The 22526-nt window shown below is 33.4% G+C and overlaps 1 protein-coding gene across 2 annotated transcripts in view; it reads left to right on the top strand.

Moving 5' to 3' along the window:
- Uchl3 (ubiquitin C-terminal hydrolase L3) overlaps window positions 1-22526 on the top strand; it is a 58016-nt gene that overhangs the window by 11736 nt on the left and 23754 nt on the right. For both annotated transcript variants that reach the window (XM_076872485.1, XM_076872486.1), the window contains exons 2-5: window positions 601-729; window positions 5576-5732; window positions 6093-6178; window positions 7909-7956. In XM_076872485.1, coding sequence (XP_076728600.1) covers window positions 655-729; window positions 5576-5732; window positions 6093-6178; window positions 7909-7956 — 366 coding nt within the window. In that variant the 5' untranslated portion in view covers window positions 601-654. The remainder of the gene's footprint in view (window positions 1-600; window positions 730-5575; window positions 5733-6092; window positions 6179-7908; window positions 7957-22526) is intronic.

The raw sequence follows: 22526 nt of genomic DNA, 5'->3' as shown, positions 1-22526 counted from the left end.
GGAGGCTGAAGTAGGAGGATCACAAATTTAAGGTCAGCGTCGGCAAATTAGCGAGACCCTGTCTCAAAATAGAAAATAACAAGGGCTCGAGATGTATTCAGTGGTAGAGTGCCCCAATATTGGGGGGAAAATAATCAGGGATTGAAAATGATTTTAACATATCAGTCAAGCCAATTTGTATGTATTTGGTTAAGATTTGGCTTATTATATTCAATTTCAAAGTAATAGATTTTGAAAAGAAGTTTGTTTCATATTCTATGACTTTTAAATGTTTGTTATGTGATAAATAAATTGCTGTCTCATCCCACTCTATTCATGGAAAGAATGATTTATTGCTTCCCCCCCCTCACATTTGATATGGTATAATTGATAAGTAGAGACTACATTTATTTATGATGTATACTTGGTATTTTGATATATGCTGCTTTACCACATCCTTATTGGGCATCATTAATATTTGTATTACGTTCCCTTTTATGTATTTGATATGTAGTATGTACTTGTTGATCATTTCACTTCCCCGTTAATGCTATGTTGGTTTTTCTTTTACCAGTTAACATTTTAATGCTTGTTTGTTTTTTTACCCCTTTCTTTTATTAGTTTCTCAAACAATTAGGTCTACATCCTGACTGGCAGTTTGTCGATGTTTACGGAATGGATCCTGAACTCCTTAGCATGGTACCAAGACCAGTCTGTGCAGTGTTACTTCTCTTCCCTATTACAGAAAAGGTAATTGTTAAGTAACATACTAAGTTTCTGATAAATATAAAGATATAAAGGGTTTTTATTAATTGATGAAAGTCTTTAAGTGTTGCCCTTCTTGCATACAGTCAATCAATGTAGGCAGTGAAGGAATCTTTTTTTTCAGTGCTGGAAATCAATTCCAGGGCCTCATAAATGTTAGGAAAACACTGTACTACTGAGCTAAATCCCCAGCCCTTTTTTATTTTTTATTTTTTTGAGACTGGGTCTTGTTAAGTGCCCTGGTTGGCCTCAAATTTATGATCTGTCTCAGCCTCTCAAGTAGCTGGGATTACAGGTGTATGCCACTCTGCCCAGCTCAATTGTGTTTTGATGTATTATTTAATCACATTTTGATGTATGTACTTTAGAAATTTTAAGTGTTAGAGAAATCTTAAATCTGTGTAAAACAGTATGACAGCAGAATTCATTTTGATTTATTGTACACTTTTTTTTAGTTGTCTTCAAGTTTTTGATATATAAAATACATGATTTTTTCAGTATATTTTAAAGAAGAAACCTCCTTTGTTTCTTTTTTCTTTGCTTTTTTTGGCGGGGTGTGAGGAACCAGGGATTGAACTCAGGGGCAATTGACTACTGAGCCACATCCACAGCCCTATTTTGTATTTTATTTAGAGACAGGATCTTACTGAGTTGCTTAGTGCCCCATTTTTTGCTAAGGCTGGCTTTGAACTCACAATCCTCCTGTCTCAGCCTCCTGAGCCGCTGGGATTACAGGATGTGCCTGGCTTCCTTTGTTTCTTTTTTTTTTTCTAAGGTGATAGGGGAAATTGATGACATATTCTTCTTTATTTTCAAAATAAACTTTATTTGGGAGGGCATTGCTAAGGTTAAATAGCTTAATCGGCAGACTTAGGATGTGTTGGGGATTATAAACAGATATTCTTAGATCTTTGTATTGAAATTCAAGTCTCCGTATTGCAATCTTCCTAGAATGACGTCATGTGTCTGTGTAGTGTGTCTATAGTGGAGTTAAAACTTTAAAGTGCAGTTTAAAACAATTTTTGCGTTTGTATTCTTCTGATATTTATTTTTAAACTTAGAAACAATCAGATGAACTTTGTAGTTATAAAAATATGAAGACATAAATATTTGGGAAAATATGGAAGAAATGAAATGTTAATGATTTGGCATGTGCATGCTTAAGGAATCTTTTTCTCAGAAACAAATAGATCCAAATCTCACAGAAATTAAGAATTAAACTTTGCTCAATCCTAGAAATTCCTGAATCATTTTCTTTGTGCCATAAACTAATTAGACTCAGTTTAAGATAAACATTGAATAAATTTTTTTTCTGCATAAACATTTTATAAAACAAATTATTTAATAAAAGAAAGGCTATTTGTTCATATTATTATTTGTAATATCTGTAGGAATTTAGAGTAAAGAGTTTCTTAGTAATTATCTAGTGTTAGATCAAACTCTTGACTTTTTACTTTTAGTCCAATGTGATTTCTTCCTTTTCTGATGACTAAAATAAATCAATAGATAACTATCCCAGGGGCCTAATTGTAAAGAGCAGTAAAAAATTACAAAAAATATCAGATGCTTGAATCTTAGGCTTCCTTAGTTGATGTGATATGAGCTCAAAATGAGTTTTGTCTAATTAGAAATTTCTCAGACCAGTTTTTTTTTTTTTTTTTTGATGTCAATGGACATTTATTTACTTATTTATATATGGTGGTGAGAATTGAACCCAGTGTATCACACATGATAGGTAAGCGCTGTACCACTGAGCCACAACCCCAGCCCCCAGACCGGTGATTTTTATTAGCTACTATTTTGGTAAAAAATAAACAAAAACTGGAGCTGGGGCTGTAGATCAGTGACAGGCGCTTGCCTAGCATGTGTGAGGCACTGGGTTTGATTTTTAGCAACACATAAAAATAAATAAATAAACGAATTTATTTTTTTCTTAAAAGCAAGATTTGATTTCCTTCATTTGGTTGAGTCATCAGTATTAAAAAACTGTATAATCCTTATCAACCCATTTTAATGGGTTATCAAAACTGCAAAAATTAGTGCCTTATTCTAAAATATGTAAGGAAGTGATTTATATGTGAGTGTATTTTGCTGACATATACTGATACAGAGAATATATGTTGCATTTGCCACTTTAAAAAAAATCAGTTTATTTATTTTAACTAGGCATATATTACAGCAGAAAGCATTTTGATTCATTGTACACAATTGCAGCACATTGTATACAATTGTAGCACTGCACCTTACATGCAGTCATACATGTATCTAGGGTAATAATGTCCATTGCATTTCCTTTTCTTTTCTGCCTTTATACTTCCTCCCTTTTCCCACATTCATGAAATTATGTATACACACACACACACACACACACACACACACACATAGTGTGTGTGTGTGTGTGGGGGGGGGTGCTAGGGATTAAACCCAGGTCCTTGTGTATGCAAGGCAAGCACTTTACTAACTAAGCCATATCCCCAGCCCATGAAATTCGTATTTTTAAAGCATACATACATTTGTCTTTAGAACCAGTTTTTATTTTATTTATTTATTTATTTATTTTTAATTTATTTATTTAGGTATAGATGGACACAACACAATGCCTTTATTTTTATGTGGTGCTGAGGATTGAACCCGGGTCCTGCCCGTGCTAGGTGAGCGCTCTACCACTGAGCCACAATCCCAGCCCCGCAAAACCAGTTTTTTTTAAAAAATATTTATTTATTTATTTATTTTAGTTTCGGCGGACACAACATCTTTGTTTGTATGTGGTGCTGAGGATCGAACCCGGGCCACACGCATGCCAGGCGAGCGCGCTACCACTTGAGCGTCCCCAGCCCCAGAACCAGTTTTTAATATTTATTTTTTAGTTGTAGTTGGACACAATACCTTTATTTATTTATTTTTATGTGATGCTGAGGATCGAAACCAGGGCCTTGCATGTGGTAGGCGAGTGCTCTACTGATGAACCCCAACCCCAGCCCAGAACCAGTTTTTAAATTCTTGGTTTTCTATAGATACCATTTGTGTCCTTTATTACAGGAATCATCAAAATTTTTTCTATAAAGAACCAAATAATAATTATTTTGGCTTTGGAAGCTTTAGAATCTGTTCTAGCTATTGAACTTTGCCTTGAAAATAGCTACAGAACAGGCAGTGGCCAGATTTAGCATTTGTTTTATAATTTGCTAACTCCTAACTTATTGAAATCTGAAAATTATAGAAACAATAAATAAAACAATAAAATCATCTTTATATTCTCTGCCTTTTTCTTCTCCTCTCCCATTTTTTCATTCTCTTTTATTATTTTTAAACCCTTTTTTGCAATCAGGAAATTGAGGTTCAGAGACATTAAGTAATTTGCTGAAATCGCATAGCTAAGAATGGCTGAGCCAGGTTATGGGCCCAGGTACCATAAGCTGTAGAGCCCACAGTTTTGATATTTATCATTATGTGAGATTGCTTTTATAACCAGTTATTGTAGATCTCTGAGAATGTTAATTATGCAAAGCATATGATTGTTCATATAGTATGGTTATCAAAAAGGGAATATGGTTTTGCTGGTGGTGAACAATAAAAAAATGTAAAAATTAGAAAGTGAAAAGTCTTTTAGTAATTTTTTTGGCCTAAAGATAACCTCTTAAGTTTTTTATACCTTTCAGACTTTTTTGTTATTGTTGTTACCAAGGATTGAACTCAGGGACACTCGACCACTGAGCATATCCCCTGTCCTATTTTGTATTTTTATTTAGAGACAGAGTCTCACCTTGCTAAGTTGCTGCGGCAGGCATTGAACTCATGATCCTCTTGCCTCATTCTCCTGAGCTACTGGGATTATAGGCGGGTGCTACCACTCCTGGCCCCTTTCAGACTTTTTAATGCACATATAAAGTAAATATTTTAAAAATATAAATGGAAATCACATTAATATATTGACTGATAACATTATAATTATATATAGATTTTTGATCGGAATATGTAGATCTATAATTTATTCATCTTAAATGCTTTATAGTATTCTATTAATATATACTATAATATATTAACCAAAGCTAGAATTAGAATTTTTCTACTTTATGTTCTAAAAACTGTGTAACACACACACAATTATATATGTACATACATATAATTGTACAAAAACATCTTAAAGTAATACCACATATATATTTTTCTTATGTAGAACTGGGGATCCAACCTAGGTCCTTGCACATGCTAGGCAAGCATCAAGTATTGAGCTACATTGCCACCCTTAATTGTACATTTGAAAGATCATGTCTTAAACCAAACTTCTGTAGAAGAAATTGCTTGTTGGAGAATGTGTATACTTAATCCTCAAGCATGGCTGTACAAATGTCTTCTAATAATGGCATATGAGAATGCCTTTTCCCTCATGTTCTATCATTACTGGATATTATCTGCATATTGTTATTCAATCTTTTGTTAGTCTGGTAGATGATACATTAATTATTTTACTTTAAACCTTTTATTTTATTTTACTGTATTTTTTTTTGTTCCAGAGATTGAACCTAGGAATGCTTTACCATGGTTCGGGGTCACATCCCAGCCCTTTCCTCGCCCCGCCCAGCCCCTTTTTTATTTGTTATTTAGAGACAGGATCTCGATAAGTTGCTTAGGGCCTTGTTAAATTGCTAAGACTGGCTTTGAATTTGCAGTCCTGCCTCAACCTCCTAAGTATCTAGGATTACAGGTGTGCACCACTGTGCTGGCCCTTTTCTTCCTTTAAAATAAGTTTCATCATTTCTGTTTTTCCTTTATAGAGTCCTTTTTAATGTGTTCTTTCTTACATGTACACTATTGACCTTTTTTAAAATAGTATGAAGTTTTCAGAACAGAAGAGGAGGAAAAAATAAAATCTCAGGGACAGGATGTTACATCATCAGTATATTTCATGAAGCAAACAATCAGCAATGCTTGTGGAACAATTGGACTGATCCATGCTATTGCGAACAATAAAGACAAGATGCACTTTGGTAAATACTTTTCATTACTGCTGTTTTTCTCCCTTAAGATAGGTTAATTTCATTGAGCAGTAGAGGGTGCTCTAATTCTGTTTTTTCAAACTAGAGAATAAAACATTTCCCTTCTCTCTTTTGTAATGGGAATTTATTATAGTGTTAGAAGAAATATTAGTCCTTGCTCTTCTTTTATTAATCGAGGCTTTTAGCAAATGAACATATGACTTAGGCCCTATCATTTATCCCAAGATTCTTATATTCCTAACTTACCAATGAAAGGATTTTCCCCTGAATGATAGCAAATTTCTATTATCTTTATTTACCAGTGTCTGTGATATCAAACATTTTCAATTTTATCTTTTTTGATATTCTCAGAATCTGGATCAACCTTGAAAAAATTCCTGGAGGAGTCAGTGTCAATGAGCCCTGAAGAACGAGCCAGATACCTCGAGAACTATGACGTCGGTACCTTCTTTCTGTCTTGATCTTATATATGGGCAAAGTTTTGTGGGATTATAGATTCTGTTGGGGGATTTGTCTTGAAACCACAGTGCTGACAAAGTATGAATTTATCATATCAGTTAAAAAAGTCTTGATATATTTCAGGTAACTGAAATATCCATAAATATTGATAAATTGCCACTTCTGTGTCTAAAATTCAATAAACAAATTGAGTTTTCAAATTAATAAAGCATTTTAAGATTGAATATTCCTTACCTTTCCATGATTATCATAAATACATGCTTGGCAATATCCTATGTGTCTTTCACTGAGAATTTGGAAGAAGGCTAAACATGAAAGGAAAAAACAGGTTCCATGTTTTGTTTTAGAATAGCCAGGCCATATAATCTAGTTTAAATAACTGTATCATTTCATAGATAGCATTATAATAGTGTTAGAAGAAATATCAGTTCTTGTCATTCTTTTATTTTATCAATGAAGGCTGTAGTAAATGAACAAGTTGGTTCTAGGAGTCAGTCCCCAGGACCAAAAATAAAAAATAAAATTAAATGAACAACATGAAAGTTATCAGTAATCCCTCCAACGATAGGTACCATTAGTAATTTTTATAGGGAGCATATATGTATATATACAATATTTTTTTAAAAAATTTGAGGGCTGGTTTGGCTCCGTGGTAGAGTGCTCACCTAGCATGCGTGAGGCCCTGGGTTTGATCCTCAGCACCACATAAAAATAAATGAATGAAATAGAGGTATTGTGTCCAACTACAACTAAAAAATAACTATGTAAAAAAAAAATTTGATCACACTGTGATACTGTTTTATAATTTACTTTTTTAACTTATTAAAAATATATTACATACCAGTAAATATGTATTTGGCATTATCATTTAATTGTGCATATCTTTCCATTATATAGCTTTTTTTTAAACCAGTTAAATATTCTTAGAAATTTAATAGTTTTCCCCCTCTTTTTCACTATCTAAAAAAATATTGTAAGGTACATCATTATAACTAAATCTTTGCAAACATCCTTAATTATATATTATAATGTACACTTATGTAAATATATAAATTCCTGCAAGAAAAATTGCTGGAGCATACAGTTTGCATATTTTTAAGGCTTTGATACTTGTTGCCAAATTGCCATTCATAAAGATTGTACTTTCAGTTACAGTTTACTATTGTACCCATTTTCTCTGCATCTTTGCTGAGCATAGGTATTACAAGAGCAGTTTTTATTTTTTAAAGGTCAGGGAACCAGATTCTCTAGCTTCTGATAAATGCATGCTTTTTACTCCACATTTCTAAATTGTCAACTGAAAAATGCACGTTTAAGCATATACAGCCAGAGCTGCATGGAACTTGGAGAAATAGATAAGCTTCTTCAGTTTCTCTCTGAGATGCTCACTTTATTCTCTCAAGTGAATAAAGTGTTAGGTGTTCCAACAAATAAGTTCAATGACCCCTGCTTACACCAAGGAAATTATACATAATCATACATTCTGTTTTCTAAGTCTTCAGAGGTCTGTGGGTAAAAAGTTCAGCAGTTCATTTCTTTGCTCAGTTATCATTCTGAAATATCTAGTAATAAGCTATTCTTAAATTTCCTCCAATTTATTGTTTCTTTAAAAGACTTTCAGTGTTAACCTTTAGATTTGTTATTGTTTTCATTTTAAAAAGTGGATACAGTCATTTGTTTCTATAAATACCTTGTATTCTTATTACAGGCTATTCGAGTTACTCATGAGACCAGTGCCCATGAAGGTCAGACTGAGGTATTTCACATTTTTTAAAAAATTTTCTTGCTCTGTTTAAATTTAATTGTAGTGTTATTGTGCAGTATGTAATTTTAAAATGTTACTTGATTTTTTTTTTCCTTTGAGAGAATCTGCTAATGCAAAATCAGTCATATAGTAGTAACACAAGAAATGTTTTGACAAGCTGTTAACATGATACTTCAATATCTGTCTTCTCAGTTCATACAAGCATTTATACAGAATACAGATTTTGTGCTGTTTACTTTGGCTAAAAGGTAGTCTGCTTCTTCCTTATCAGATTCCTTTGGCATTCATATATTTTGAAAAAATATATGCACAGTTAGACAGGCCATATGATATTCAACAGTCTCTGTCATGGTAGCTTCCATTACAAACCCATTTCCTTCCTTGTCTTTGCTTAGTGAATCTGTTTTGGGGCACCAGGATGTTATTCACCACCTATAGACTGTTAGCTAGCTCTACTGAGTTGCTTCTTTCCTTTTCTTCCTTCCATTTCTTTTTTCTACCTTTTTTCTTTCCTTTCCTTCAACCCTCACTCTATCACTCTTGAGGACAGTTTGTCAAAAAATATTTTAGTCAAAATGAATAGAATTTAGTTGAAGCCCCTTGGTGTGTTTGCAGTGCAATTAAGTTTTAACACCATAGACTTATAGATTTTTCTTCTTATTCTGTGTGTGACTTGAGACCTCACTTTTGTGTGTACAGGATGGCATTGCCTTTATGCTTTAAAAATACTTGAAAAATTGCCTAATTTAAAAATGCTGATTTTTAAATATGCTGTTTTCAAAACAAATATTTTTAGATAGTTTGATAATATAACCACAGTTATTCTTAGATCAACCTGAATAACTGAATGTTCATGCTAAAACTGCTTAGGAAATGAAATATTAATTCTCTATAATTACATCAATACCTTTATTATTTTCAGCTGCTTTCATACATGTGGATTATTATTTTTACTAAGCTTATAAATGCGCACACATAAGTGGGAGGTTGAAAATTAATGAAATGCCTTTTTTTATTGCTTTTTATAATTCTGTGCATGTTTGCGTTGCAGATTTATAGTGTTCAAATTATCAATAAAGAGTAAATGTAAGATTATTGTAAGATATGAAAACAACTACTTGTAATAAGGCAATTAAGTGCTTTAAATGCATGCTCACCTCAAAAATATTTACTTGTAGTACCTTCTTTTGCCTCCTTTTTGGAGTTTCATCTAAATTATGAGTTTACCTCTTTTTGGATGATAGTCTCTTTCTAGACTTCAGCTTCTTCATTCTTTACCATCTTGGATCCCTGTTGGACATCACCTGAGTGACTCACCAATATAACAAGAATGCACTTGTTCTTGTTTGAGCGTAAACTTTTTTATTCCTTTATGTTTTCTGTTTGTTAAAATAGTTCCACCATATCTTTTTCCCAGTGTAACTAATCAAATGTAGATATGTTTAACTTCTTATTTGGAGGGTCAGTTTCTTATGCAGATTCTTGGTATTTATTCTAATTCTCATTTATTTTTATACAATTCTACTGAATTATCTTTCCTAAAATATAACCTGAATCAATTTTTTTATGTATATTATTGCCCTAAAATGTATTAGGTTGAAGAAGAGTGTTTGACAGTGATTCCTCCAACTTGTGTGCCAATTTCAGAACTCTTTAGCCTACCTACATTCAAGGTTCCCCTAATCCTGGTCATTCTGGCTTTTAACAGTGTATCTCTATAAATATTTTTCTGTAGCAATCTCTCATTTTATTACTTCTAATCCTTACTGCTGGCATTTACCTCATTCTGAAAATATTCCTTCCTTCAATCTCTGTCTTTCCATCTTTTTCAAAAGTGGACTTGAATATGCCCTACTACATGAAGTGCTCCCTGGTTATCAGACCTGGATATATTTTATCCTTTCTGTGAGCTCCTGTGTGACTTCTCCAACTCTTTCCATTTTAGCTATTTATTTTCATATTATTTTTCATTTGTTTAAGATGTATATTTTAAGCCACTCATAGTGGCATATGCCTGTAATCCCAACAACACGGAAGGCTGAGGCAGGAGGATAACAAGTTTGAGGACAGCCTCAGCAACTTGGTGAGACCCTGTTTCAAAATAAGAAATATAAAGAGCTGGAGATGTAGGTCAGTTTCAGAGCACCCCTGGCTTCAATCCCAGTATCAATACACACACATATATATTTTCCCCCTCCATATTTTAAGGTTTAATTATATCTTAAAATTGATGTCATAGTCTACTTGGTGTTATTCCATCTTAGTGGTATATAAAATGATGCCTTTAAAATGGATAGTACTTTAATTTTATGAAATATAGTATCATGCTGGGCACAGTGGCACACCCCTATAATTCCAACATCTCAGGGGGCTGAGGTAGGTAGATCGCGAGTTCAAAGCCAGCCTTAGCAATGGTGAGGTGCTGAGCAACTTAGTGAGAACCTGTTTCTCAATAAAATACAAAATAGAGCTGGGATGTGACTTAGTGGTCAAGTGCCCTGAGTTCAATCCCTGGTACTCCCCCACCGCCCCCCCCCAAAAAAAAGAAAGAAATGTGGTATCATATCTCTTCACTCTGACTCTTATGCCTAGGATTAGTGTCTGATTCATTTGCATATGCTCCATATCCAACATCATTTCTTGCACATAGACATTAATACATATGTAATTACCAGGATTAGGTCAGAACCATCTTTGGTTGTATAAGAACCACTAAAAAGGACTGAGGCTGTGGCTCGGCGGTAGAGCACTCAGCTAGCATGTGCGAGATCCTGGGTTCAATCCTCAGCCCCACATAAAAATAAATAAAAGTATTGCACCAACTACAGCTAAAAAATAAAAATGAAGTTAAAAAAAGACCACTAAAAAGGGCCAAATCTTAGTTTTCTGTAGTTTCCTGAATAAATAGCATATGTATTAGCCATTGTTTTTCATTCAGTAGGGCACAGTTAACATTTTATTAACAGTTATTTGTTGTGTGGAACTGTTCATACATTCCATGGTGGACTATAGTGGCCTCTGTAACTGTGTTAATGACTTTCAGTCACTGGGGAAAAAACTAACACCAAATATTTTCAAGTCCATTTATCCATGAGCTCAAACCTTCCTACCAGGAACTATTTTTTATTATTTTATTTCAGGTTCATCTATCATTTGTGGGCTTGAGAGTCTTTGATGTATTATTATCTCCATTGCTCTTTACATTTCAGCATACTGGTTTTTATCAGTTCCTACAAAATACCTAGGTTGGGCTGTGATTGTGGCTCAGAGGAAGAGTGCTTGCCTAGTATGTATGAGGCACTGGGTTTGATCCTTAGCACTCATAAAAATAAATAAATAAAAGTATTGTGTCTATCTACAACTTAAACAAACAAATAAAAAACTTGGGGTTTTCCAGTTTATTCGGTGGCCTAAACAATAGAAATTTGTTTTCCCTCACAATTGTGGTGGCTAGCAGGTGCTAGCAAGATTGTCTTCTACTGAGGCATATTTTCCTGGCTTGTGAACAGATTCCTTCTCACTGCATCTTCATATGGCCTTTTCTTTTTGTGTGTTGGGGGCAGAGAGACAGATAGACATATGGACAGGGGCTCTGGTATCTCTCTGTAAAAACTCCAGTCCTATTGGATTAGGGTCCCATCCATATGATATAATCCAAATACAGTCACATTGGTGATTAGGGCATCAATACATAAATTTTGGGGAAACACAAATTCAGCCAATTATATTGTCTTTATGCTTTTTTACAACCCAATAGCCTTCTGGGTATATTTCTCCTCTTTATAGAATTGGAGCCTTCTGATCTTTTAGGTCTTACCTTATAAATCATTTTTCAAGGAAGTCACCTTTCAACATCATTTTTAGTGGGTCTACCTGTCTTATTTTTTATAATAAAATCTTGTTTATTTTCTTCCTGGCCCTTTTTAATAGTCTATATAAGAAGCATTTTCTTTGTTTTGTTTATTCTGCTCACTTACTAGACTCCAAGTTCCATGTGAATGTGGACTTGTTTGTCATGTTCACTTTCTGTCTCCATGATAATAATGAATGAATGTATGTAGCTTTCAGTAGGAAATTTCATGGCAAGAGCACAGTATGTTATGTTTTAAACTGACTCTACCATTTATTAGCTTAGGCAAGATATTTTCTTCAGTGTGAAATAGAGATAATACTCGCCTTCCATGTGAAATTACTGTGAAGATTGGTGAGTTAATTGTAAAAACTGTGCCTGGATTTAATAGGCGTTCAATAAATATTAGGTGCTAATTTTATTTTATTAGACATTGAGAAAAATTAATCTGAATGACAGGCAAGAATGAAGGCAGACAAGAAAAGCTTGGATTTTATAGGGAATGTAAAGCCACCAAAGATGATAGGTTTAGTTTTCAGCATATTGAGTTTCAGGTTAGTTTATTGCATCATCTGTGTAGGAGTCTAAAACTCAGGGGACATATCTGTAGTCTTTTGTGCTGGGGTAGTAGTTAGATCCTTGAGAACACTATAGAAGAATAGTGGTAAAGCAACTAAATCCTTGGGTCTTACAGGACTAAAGGAATGAGTAAAAGAAGAGGAGGCATTGATAATATAGTGTAATAGTAACAATATAACTTGTTGACATCATTGATGACATCATTGGTACGTTGTCAGAACGTTTTCATGGAAGGGAGGCAGGTGCCTTATTGCTTGCTGCGACTTGTAGTCTAAATGAGAAATCAGTAAGTTGAGCCACAAAAATATAATAATCTTTTCAGAAAATTGATTATGGTATGCTGCCATAGAGTAACTACTTACTATATGTTTTTCCTGGTTACACTATCCCACCATGATTGTCTGGCAGACATTAGTAATCTGGAAATTTGGACAGAAGTCCTACTTCACTTATCTTTCATTATTTTATACTTAAGGAGATATTGCTTTTGGGCTGGGGCTATAGCTCAGTGGCAGAGAACTTGTCCAGCATGTGTGAGGCACTGGGTTCGATCCTCAGCATCATACATAGATAGATAGATAGATAGATAGATAGATAGATAGATAGATAGATATGTTGTGTCCATTTACTACTAAAAATTTTAAAAAGAAATAGGTATTGCTTTTATCTTTCAATAACCTTGGTGGTACACGCCTGTAATCGCCTGTAATCCCAGTGCTCAGGAGGCTAAGGTAGGAGAACCCCGTGTTCAAAGCCAGCCTCAGCCAAAGTGAGGTGCTAAGCCACTGAGTGAGACCCTGTCTCTAAGTAAAATGCAAAATAGGGCTGGGGATGTGGCTCAGTGGCTGAGTGACCCCAAGTTCAATCCTCGGTACCAAAAACAAAACAAAAAAACAATTGGCTATGAAGAAATTAATTTATTGGTGGAGGAGAGACTTTTTTTCCCTTTGATTTTTACTTGCTACAATCACCTTTTGTACTCTTCTAAATAATGAGAATAAAGATTGTTATTGGATTTGCTTTTCTTTAATAATGATATGGAGATGGTTGAGGTTATATGCCATTTAATTCCTATAACAGCTTTATGAGGAATAGGTATTTCTATTATCCTTCTTTTACAGATTAAGCAGTTTAGGCATAGAAAAGTTTAGTGACTTGCCCAAGGAGTATTAGAACCAGAATTTGAGTTCTGGTCCTCCCCCTGTAGACACCAGTTCTAGTCCCTCTTAGCTCGTACCACCTGTGTTCACACAAACTTTCGATAAAAGTTTGACAAGCTGATTCTATAGTGCTTTGTAGTAGTTTGTTGTTGTTGTTGTTGTTTTTGTTTGTTTTTTTGGTATTGGGGATTGAACTCTGGAGCACTTGACCACTAAGCCATATCCCCAGCTCTATTTTCTATTTAATTTAGAGACAGAGTCTCACTGAGTCGCTTAGTGCCTTGCTTTTGCTGAGGCTGGTTTGAACTTGGGATCCTCCTGCTTCAGCCTCCTGAGCCAAGGGATTACAGGCATGCCCTGTGCCCAGCTGTAGTAGTTTTAAATGATCTTTATATCCCTTCTTGGGACAGGAAACAGATTGGTGAGAAACAGTAAATTGATATCTTTTTGTTTACTCTCAAATTTCATCTCTCTTTAGTGGTTTCATTATTTGATTTACAACTGCTTTGTTAGAAAATTGATAATATATAAGCTTTCCATCAATTATGATGTTGATCTACATGTATGTTATGGTACTGTGTGGCCCTGCACTCTATACAGTTGAATGTCTTAATGGAAAGATAATTACTGATTTTAAAATTACTATAATTGTGTACATGCATACTCAGTTAAGCAATCTAAAAGTGAATATCTGTATCCATTCAAACTAAGTCCTTTCAGAATGACATAGAGTAATAGGTTGACAGGAAGTTCCAAGCTGATACGATTTAGCCTTCTAAATTATCTAATAGATTAAAAGATCTTATATTAAGGCTTTTCTATTTAGAGAAGAAGATTCTGATAATAGGAGTGTTTTTAATCTGGCTGTGGGTAGTGTATTTCCATAATCCTAGGGGCTCTGGAGCCTGAGGCAGGAGGATCAAGGGTTCAAAGCCAGGTTGAGCAACTTAGCAATGCTGTAAGCAACTTAGTGAGACCCTGTCTCAAAGTAAAAAATATGGGAGGAATAGACGAACTCTAGATAGGGCAAAGGGGTTAGAGGGGAACGGAGGGGGCATGGGGTTAGAAATGATGGTGGAACGTGATAATCATTATTATCCAAAGTACATGTATGAAGACACGAATTGGTGTGAATATACTTTGTATATAACCAGAGATATGAAAAATGGTGCTCTATATGTGTAATAAGAATTATAATGCATTCCACTATCATATATAAATAAAAAATAAAAATAAATTAATAAAAAAGATTCATATAATGACCAAAAAAAAAGTCTGGGGATGTGGCTCGGTGGTTAAGTGCCCTTGGTTCAGTCCCTGGTACCAAAAAAAAAAGGTGTTTTTTAAGTTGTGAATAAATGTCCATGATACAATAATGGAAAAAAATCAGCAAGTCAAATGTGAAGACAGGGGAAAAAAATCCAAAAATATATTTTATTTGCCTTCAGATTCACTTTGACGTCATTGTTGCTTATCTAAAAAGTAATTATTCTAAGTGCTGGGTGTGGTGGCACATGCCCATAATCCCACTGTTTTGGGAGGATGAGGCAAGACAGTCATGAGTTCAAAGCCAGCAGCAACAACTTAGTGAGACCCTGTCTCAAAATAAAAAATAAAAAGGGCTGGGATGTAGCTCAGTGGTTAAGCACCCCTGGGTTCAATCCGTAGTTCCAGAAAGTAATAATAAAAATTTAAAAAGTAATTATTATAAAGTTTGTGATTTTTCCTTCTTATCTGGGAGTCAACCCAGAGATGAGTAGAAATCTCCTGATCATTTGTTGTCTAACTTTTTATAAAAAGAATAAGATTTTTATCTGTGTAGAACTCTCCTTGTAAATTTATAGTAATAATAATTATTTTAAAAAACCAACAGAAAGGACTATTTGTTTTTAAATGAACATACCAGTATTAGCGAGTATAGCAAAAAAAAAAAAAAAGCATTTAATTGTAGTATTCAATTCCAATCTTTTTAAAGAATATTGTAAACAGTTGAGAGCAAGCAATTTTTCTTAACATTTTATCATGATCTTATTCCTGTTTCATTAAAATCTTTTCATGAATTTTTTTTGTGACCATGAATCACTCTCATGTTAAATAGAACCATAATTTACTTATATTTCCTTAACTTTTGATGTTTAGATTATTTTCAGTTTTTCACATTAAAAATATAACTTCATATATCTTTGTTTATTCAAGTATGCATTCCAGGTTCCATCTTTAAAAATAGGTGAAATTACTGAGTTAAAGTGAGAAGGCTTTTTAATTTTTTGTTATTATAATGTGAAATTGTCTTTCTTTAATTTGATCAATTAAACAACCTATTTGAGCACCTATTGTGTCAGGCACTGTGCTAGGTGCTGTACATTACACAGTTTGTGTCTTCAAAGATCTATTCTAGAGGAGATGACAGCTTCATAAATTGCCATTACCAGTGTTGAAGTTTTATTTTTAAATATTTATTTGTTTGGTATATAGTAATGTTTGTGTGCTTAATGACACTTCAAATATCTTTAGTAAAAATTTATGAATTGAAAGCATGAATAAAATTGTATCTAATTTACAGTGGAATATGCAATTTATTTTAGTGTTGTTAACCTATAAAAGAAGGCTTAGTGGTCACTGTGTAAGCAATGGTTAACTTCTGACTTTAAGAATATAATTATAAAAGTTGGTTCTTTGAAAAAATAAATAAAATTGACAGACCCTTAGCCATGCTAAGGGTAAAAAATACAATAAAATACTTAGGAATCAACAAAAAGAGAAGGAGAGAGAAAACTCAAATCACTAGCATATGCAATGAAAAAGGCATATCACAATGGATACTACAGAAATACAGAAGATAATTAGAAATTATTTTGAAAAACCTGTACTCCAGGGCTGGGGATGTGGCTCAAGTGGTAGTGTGCTCACCTGGCATGCGCGGGGCGCTGGGTTCAATTTTCAGCATCACATAAAAATAAAAAAAATAAAGATGTTGTGTCCACCGAAAACTAAAAAATAAATATTAAAAAAAGAAAGAAAACCTGTACTCCAATAAAATAGAAAATATGGAAGGCATTGACAAATTTCTAGAGTCATATAGTTTGCCCAAATTGAATCAGGATGATATACACAATTTAAACAGATCTATTTCAAGTGACGAAATAGCAAATGCCATCAAAATTCTACCAACCAAGAAAAGCCCAGGACTGTATGGATACACAGCCTAGTTCGACAAGACCTTTAAAGAAGAACTAATCCCAATACTCTCCAGTTTATTTCAGGAAATAAAAAAAGAGGTAGCACTTCCAAACTCATTCTGTGGCCAACATCATTCTGATTCCAAAACCAGGCAAAGACACATCAAAAAAAGAAAACTTCAGACCAATATCTCTAATGAACATAGATGCAAAAATTCTCAATAATGATTCTGGCAAATTGAATACAAAAAATACCAAAAATATCGTGCAACATGAACAAGTGAGATTCATCCCAGGGATGTAAGGTTGGTTCAACATATGGAAATTCAAGAAATATATTTATAACATCAATAGACTTAAAGATAAGAATCAGATGATCATCTCAACAGATGCAGAAAAAGCATTTGATAAAATATAGCACCCCTTTATGTTCAAAACTCTAGAAAAACTAGGGATAACAGGAACATATCTCAACATCATAAAGGCTATCTATGCTAAGCCCCAGACCAACATCATTCTAAATGGAGAAAAATCGAAGGAATTCCCTCTAAAAACTGGAACAAGACAGGGATGTCCTCTTTCACCACTTCTATTTAACATTGTGCTTGAAACACTGGCCAGAGCAATTAGACGAAAGAAATTAAAGGGATATACATAGAAAAAGAAGAATTCAAAATTGGCACTATTTGCCAATGATATGATTCTATACCTAGAAGACCCAAAAAGCTCCACCAGAAAACTTCTAGAACAAGTAAACTAATTCAGCAAAGTAGCAGGATATAAAATCAACATCCATAAATGAAAGGCATTTCTATATATCAGTGATAAATCCTCAGAAAGCGAAATGAGGAAAACTATCCCATTCTCAATAGCCTCAAAAAAATACAATAAAATACTTAGGAATCAACTTAACAAAAGAGGTGAAAGATCTATATAATGAAAAACCCTCAATAAAGAAATCAAAGAAGACCTTAGAAGATGGAAAGATATACCTTGCTTTTGGAGGGGCAGAATTAATATTATCAAGATGATCATACTACCAAAAGCATTATATAGATTTAATGCAATTCTGATCAAAATCTCAATGGCATTCCTCTTAGAAATGGAAAAAGCTGTCATGAAATTCATCTGGATAAATAAGAGACCCAGAATAGCTAAAGCAATCCTTAGCAGGAAGAGTGAAGCAGGTGGCATCACTGTACCAGACCTTAAACTATACTACAGAGCAATAAATAACAAAAACAACATAGTATTGACACCAAAACAGACTGGTAGACCAATGGTACAGAATAGAGTACCCAGAGACTAACCCACAAAACTACAATTATTTTATATTAGACAAAGGTGCCAAGAACATGCATTGGAGAAAAGATAGCCTCTTCAACAAATGGTGCTGAGAAAACTGAAAATTCTTATGCAACAAAATGAAATGAAACCCCTATCTCTCACCATGCACAAAACTCAATTCAAAATGGATCAAGGACCTAGGAATACAACCAGAGACCCTGTGTCTAATAGAAGAAAAAGTAGGCCCTAATTTTCATCATGTGGGATTAGGCCCCAACTTCCTTAATAAGACTCCTGTGGCATAATAATTAAAATCAAGAATCAATAAATGGGATGGACTCAAACTAAAAGGTTTCTTCTCAGCAAAAGAAACAATCTGTGAGTTAGAGAAGATAATGCTGAGTGAAGTTCGCGAATCCCTAAAAAACCAAATGCTGAATGTTTTCTTTGATATAAGGAGGCTAATTCATAGTGGAATAGGGAGAGGAGCATGGGAGGAATAGTCGAACTCTAGATAGGGCAGAGGGGTTGGAGTGGTAGGGAGGGGGCATGGGATAATTAATGATGGTGGAATGTGATGGTCATTATTATCCAAAGTACATGTATGAAGACACAATTTTGTGTGACTATACTGTGTATACAACCAGAGATATGAAAAATTGTGCTCTTTATATGTAATAGAAATTGTAATGAATTCTGCTGTCATATAAATTTTTTAAAAAAGAATATAATCATGTATACTTAAAGATTCCTCATGACAGTTGTCCCTCAGACTCCTTTTAGGGGTGGGGGCTGGTTGAGGGACCTGCATAGATACTAAATCCCTTTATAAAGTTTATTTAACTTTTACTGAGGCACTCATTTTATACAAGTCCTTTGTGTAAAATGGCTTAGTATTTGCATGAAGCTCATTTAACAAGAATAAAAAAGTCCGTATATATTCAGTACAGATTTAGTTTTTTTGAAAAATATTTTTTGATTGTTAGTTGTTTGAATCCTCAGATATGGAATCTATGGAAGCAGGACCAGTGTGTGTGTGTGTGTGTGTGTGTGTGTGTGTGTGTGTGAGAGAGAGAGAGAGAGAGAGAAAGAGAGAGAGAATTTCAGAAAAATCCTTTTAGAGTTGTCGAAAATGGAGTTTCATCTTCATTGGCTGTGTAAGTATAGTTTGTATGGCTTCAGTTTACTCTGAAGGGTAATTTTTAGTTACTTTATTAATAATGTTGGCATTAAAAAAACAGCAGAAATTATTTCAATAAGCCAAAAATGATTTGCACACACATAATTATATCCCTTTTTTAGGGATTTATTTCTACTTTCACTTTGAAAGACCCAGGCAATTAGGAAGAACTTAGTTCTTATAAAATATAAAATTTAAGTTCCTGATTATCTTGGAGAGTCAAATGGAAACAGTAAATGGAACTCTGATGAAATGTATCTTGCTGTTTAAGCTATGTAAGTCTAGTTTTGTCAAGAAGTTTGAAAATAACTTTCTGGTCATTTTTTGTTTTGTTTTGTTTTCCTTTACTCTCTATACCCCATTTTGTTTCATTTTTAAAACAAATTCTCTAGAACTTTTTTACTAGCTCCTTATACTTTGACTTGTATTTCTCGTCTGTCTTTTTTTGTTATTATTTCTTTGCATCTCATTCCCTCAACAGAGGTTTTGCCCTTGTTCTGTTTTCTTCCTCTACTTCTTTCTGTTTCTTTTTTCCCATTCTCAGTTTTAGAAATGGAGATACTAAACTGTTAATTATTTTAAAAGAAAATTCTTAAACTGAATTTACCAGTTTACCAGCCAGATCTGATTAGATGTTATTCTTCTATTTAAAAATGCCTTCAATGATAAAAATAGAATTGAGGTTATGTTTGGGGATGGTGATATTTTTCTGTTTTGTTTTAAACCAGAATTTTCCGTAATAGAAAATAATGTTATTAGAATTTAAGATTTTTGCATTTGTAATAAATGAGAACATGATTTGGGGGTGCTCTCAAATTGTAACGAAAATAATTTTGGGGATTTAATTTAGATAACAATAGTAAGTTTGAATTTGATATAACGTAGATATAAGTCATTATATTAATAGACTTTTAACATGGGGAATTATAAACCAAAGTGAGAATATCTTGAAATCAGTGGGCATATTGATTTATTAGGTAAGCAAAATGAAGAGACTTGCAATTTTTCTAGATTTTCCATGAAATATGTAGTGGTATTTTGTGTACTTTGATATCTAACTCATGTTTGACTGCCAACTGAACATGGAATAGTTTGCATCTTGTGCATGGATTTGGTTTCACTTTTCTGTTTTAAACATAAACTTTGAATTTACTCTAATTTAGTATATTGTACTGAAATTGAATAAAAAACCTACAGAAATCTATTTAGAATTAATTTATAATTTTGATTTTAAATTTTTTTAAGTTTTTATATGTACGTACATATTCTCATGCATGTGCTCGTAAGTGTCCTTACGTATATGTACGTGCATATTTATAATATTTTTGTAGAATTTGGCAGCCCTAGAAACATTGTTTATTGTTTTCCTTTCTGTGGTTTATTTTTCAGACTCAATGATATTTCTGAAGTCTGAAAGGACACCATATTCAGGAAATAACTGTTAAATTGTCATGATCAAGTGCAAATTTTGTCAATAGGTCAATAAAAGTACTTATGATTTTTAATAATTGTGTAATAAGAAAGTAAAATTTGGGCTGGGGTTGTGGCTCAGTAGTAGAGCTCTTGCCTAGCACATGTGAGGCACTGGATTCCATCCTCCGTGCCACATAAAAAATAAATAAATAAAATAAAGTTTTGTGTCCATCTACAACTAACAGTATTTTAAAAAAATAAAAGAAAATAAAAGTAACTAAAATTCTTAAAAAATAAAGGAATTGGATTTTATTCTTTCAGTTATTTTATTCTTGTTTCTACCTTGTGACAGTAGTGCACATTGTTCTTTACCAGAGATCCACAAATACTAGAGATCCACAAATACTGAGGGTACTCAAGTTAGAAGATGACTGGGGTTGCTGGAAAAAATGGGCATCACTTCTGGGTACTACAGTGTCATTGGACTGCTTCAATGCATCATTTATGGGTGAATACAATGGAAATTTCTGGTATACTTAACAGATCCCAAGTATTCTTGTCTTCTTAATCCTTACTGCTTTTGAAAGTATGTGTAGCATTTTATTAATAATGATTTAATGAATGCATGTGATATGCCACACTTTGTATATGCCTTATTTATTTTGTGATGCTGGGAATTGAACCCAAGGCCTTGTGAAGGTGAGGAGCCCTTTCATTCTTATTCTCTTACCTCCCTAAGATAGTTTTTACCCCATGTTCCAAAAGAGAAGACTAAAGTTACTATGTGGCCAAGTTCACATAGGCAGCAAGTACTTTATTTCTTTTAAGGCAACAAAATGTATAGGTAAATCAAAATTTGTAAAACAGAAACTTAAGAAAGCAAAGTTTTAAAACTTAAAATGACCCAGCTAACAATTTAATTCAAATATGTACTGAATTACAAATAACCAGAGTATTACTGAATATGTTATTCTTTGTTGCCCTGATAGCCATTTCTTAGTTAATATAGAAGAATTTTTTCATACATAAAACAGAATATCTTATTTATTAAGCAACCAGTCTTTTGGTAATTATGTATATATTAGAAAAAAGTAATTATTATAACTATCTACCAGCTAGCTGATGATCTTTCATGCTCAGGAAATTCCATGGTGATAACAATATATTTCTTAATAATAGAATATCAATAAATTTTAAAAATTTTAAAAATTCAAAATGTACTTACTTTTATTTTGGCATTTTAGAATAATTTGGATTTAAACACTTACCAAAAACTTGATTCCTTGATAGAGAAATGCGTTTAGGCAGACTCTCTGTCCCCATTTAAAGCTCTGGTTCATTTCTTTTTAACCTTTATAGCATTTCTAATTCTTTGATTTGTAGAGTAATTTCTTCATTTTTTGAAATACAGAGTACATGCACATTAACTGTAAGGGAAACGCAGTTTGGCATTATAGAACCTAGGGGGTTTTATTTTATTTTTTCCTGAGTTACTAAATTTGACATCCAGAAAATAGATTTGAATTGTGTTTGGGGAATAAGACACAAATAAAAATGGGTGTGCCTCTGTGAATCAGTTAAGTTAGCTGATATTTGATAGGGTGAGGTGGCATTTCATGTTACGAAAAATTTTAAAATCGGAGCCATGTCTTATGAGTTTGCTTCTGGCTTTGACAGTCACTGGTTGTGTGGCTTTGGGCAAGTCAGCTGAGTTCTTGTGCTTGTGAACATTTGAAAAAACCCAAACACTGTCATATGTATGGACTGTATCCATGTAGTGCGCTCTTTCTCTCTCTCTCTTCTTTTTAATTCTGAGACGATTCAAGTCAGAATCAGAATGCTTAAACAATTTTTAAATGAGTATCTAAATGTTTCATGCAACAATCATTTATTAAACTATTTAGAATTCCACC

The sequence above is a fragment of the Callospermophilus lateralis genome, chromosome 12, assembly GCF_048772815.1.
Source record: "Callospermophilus lateralis isolate mCalLat2 chromosome 12, mCalLat2.hap1, whole genome shotgun sequence".
Classification (NCBI taxonomy): Eukaryota; Metazoa; Chordata; class Mammalia; order Rodentia; family Sciuridae; genus Callospermophilus; species Callospermophilus lateralis.
This window is presented reverse-complemented; position numbering and strand designations above follow the sequence as displayed.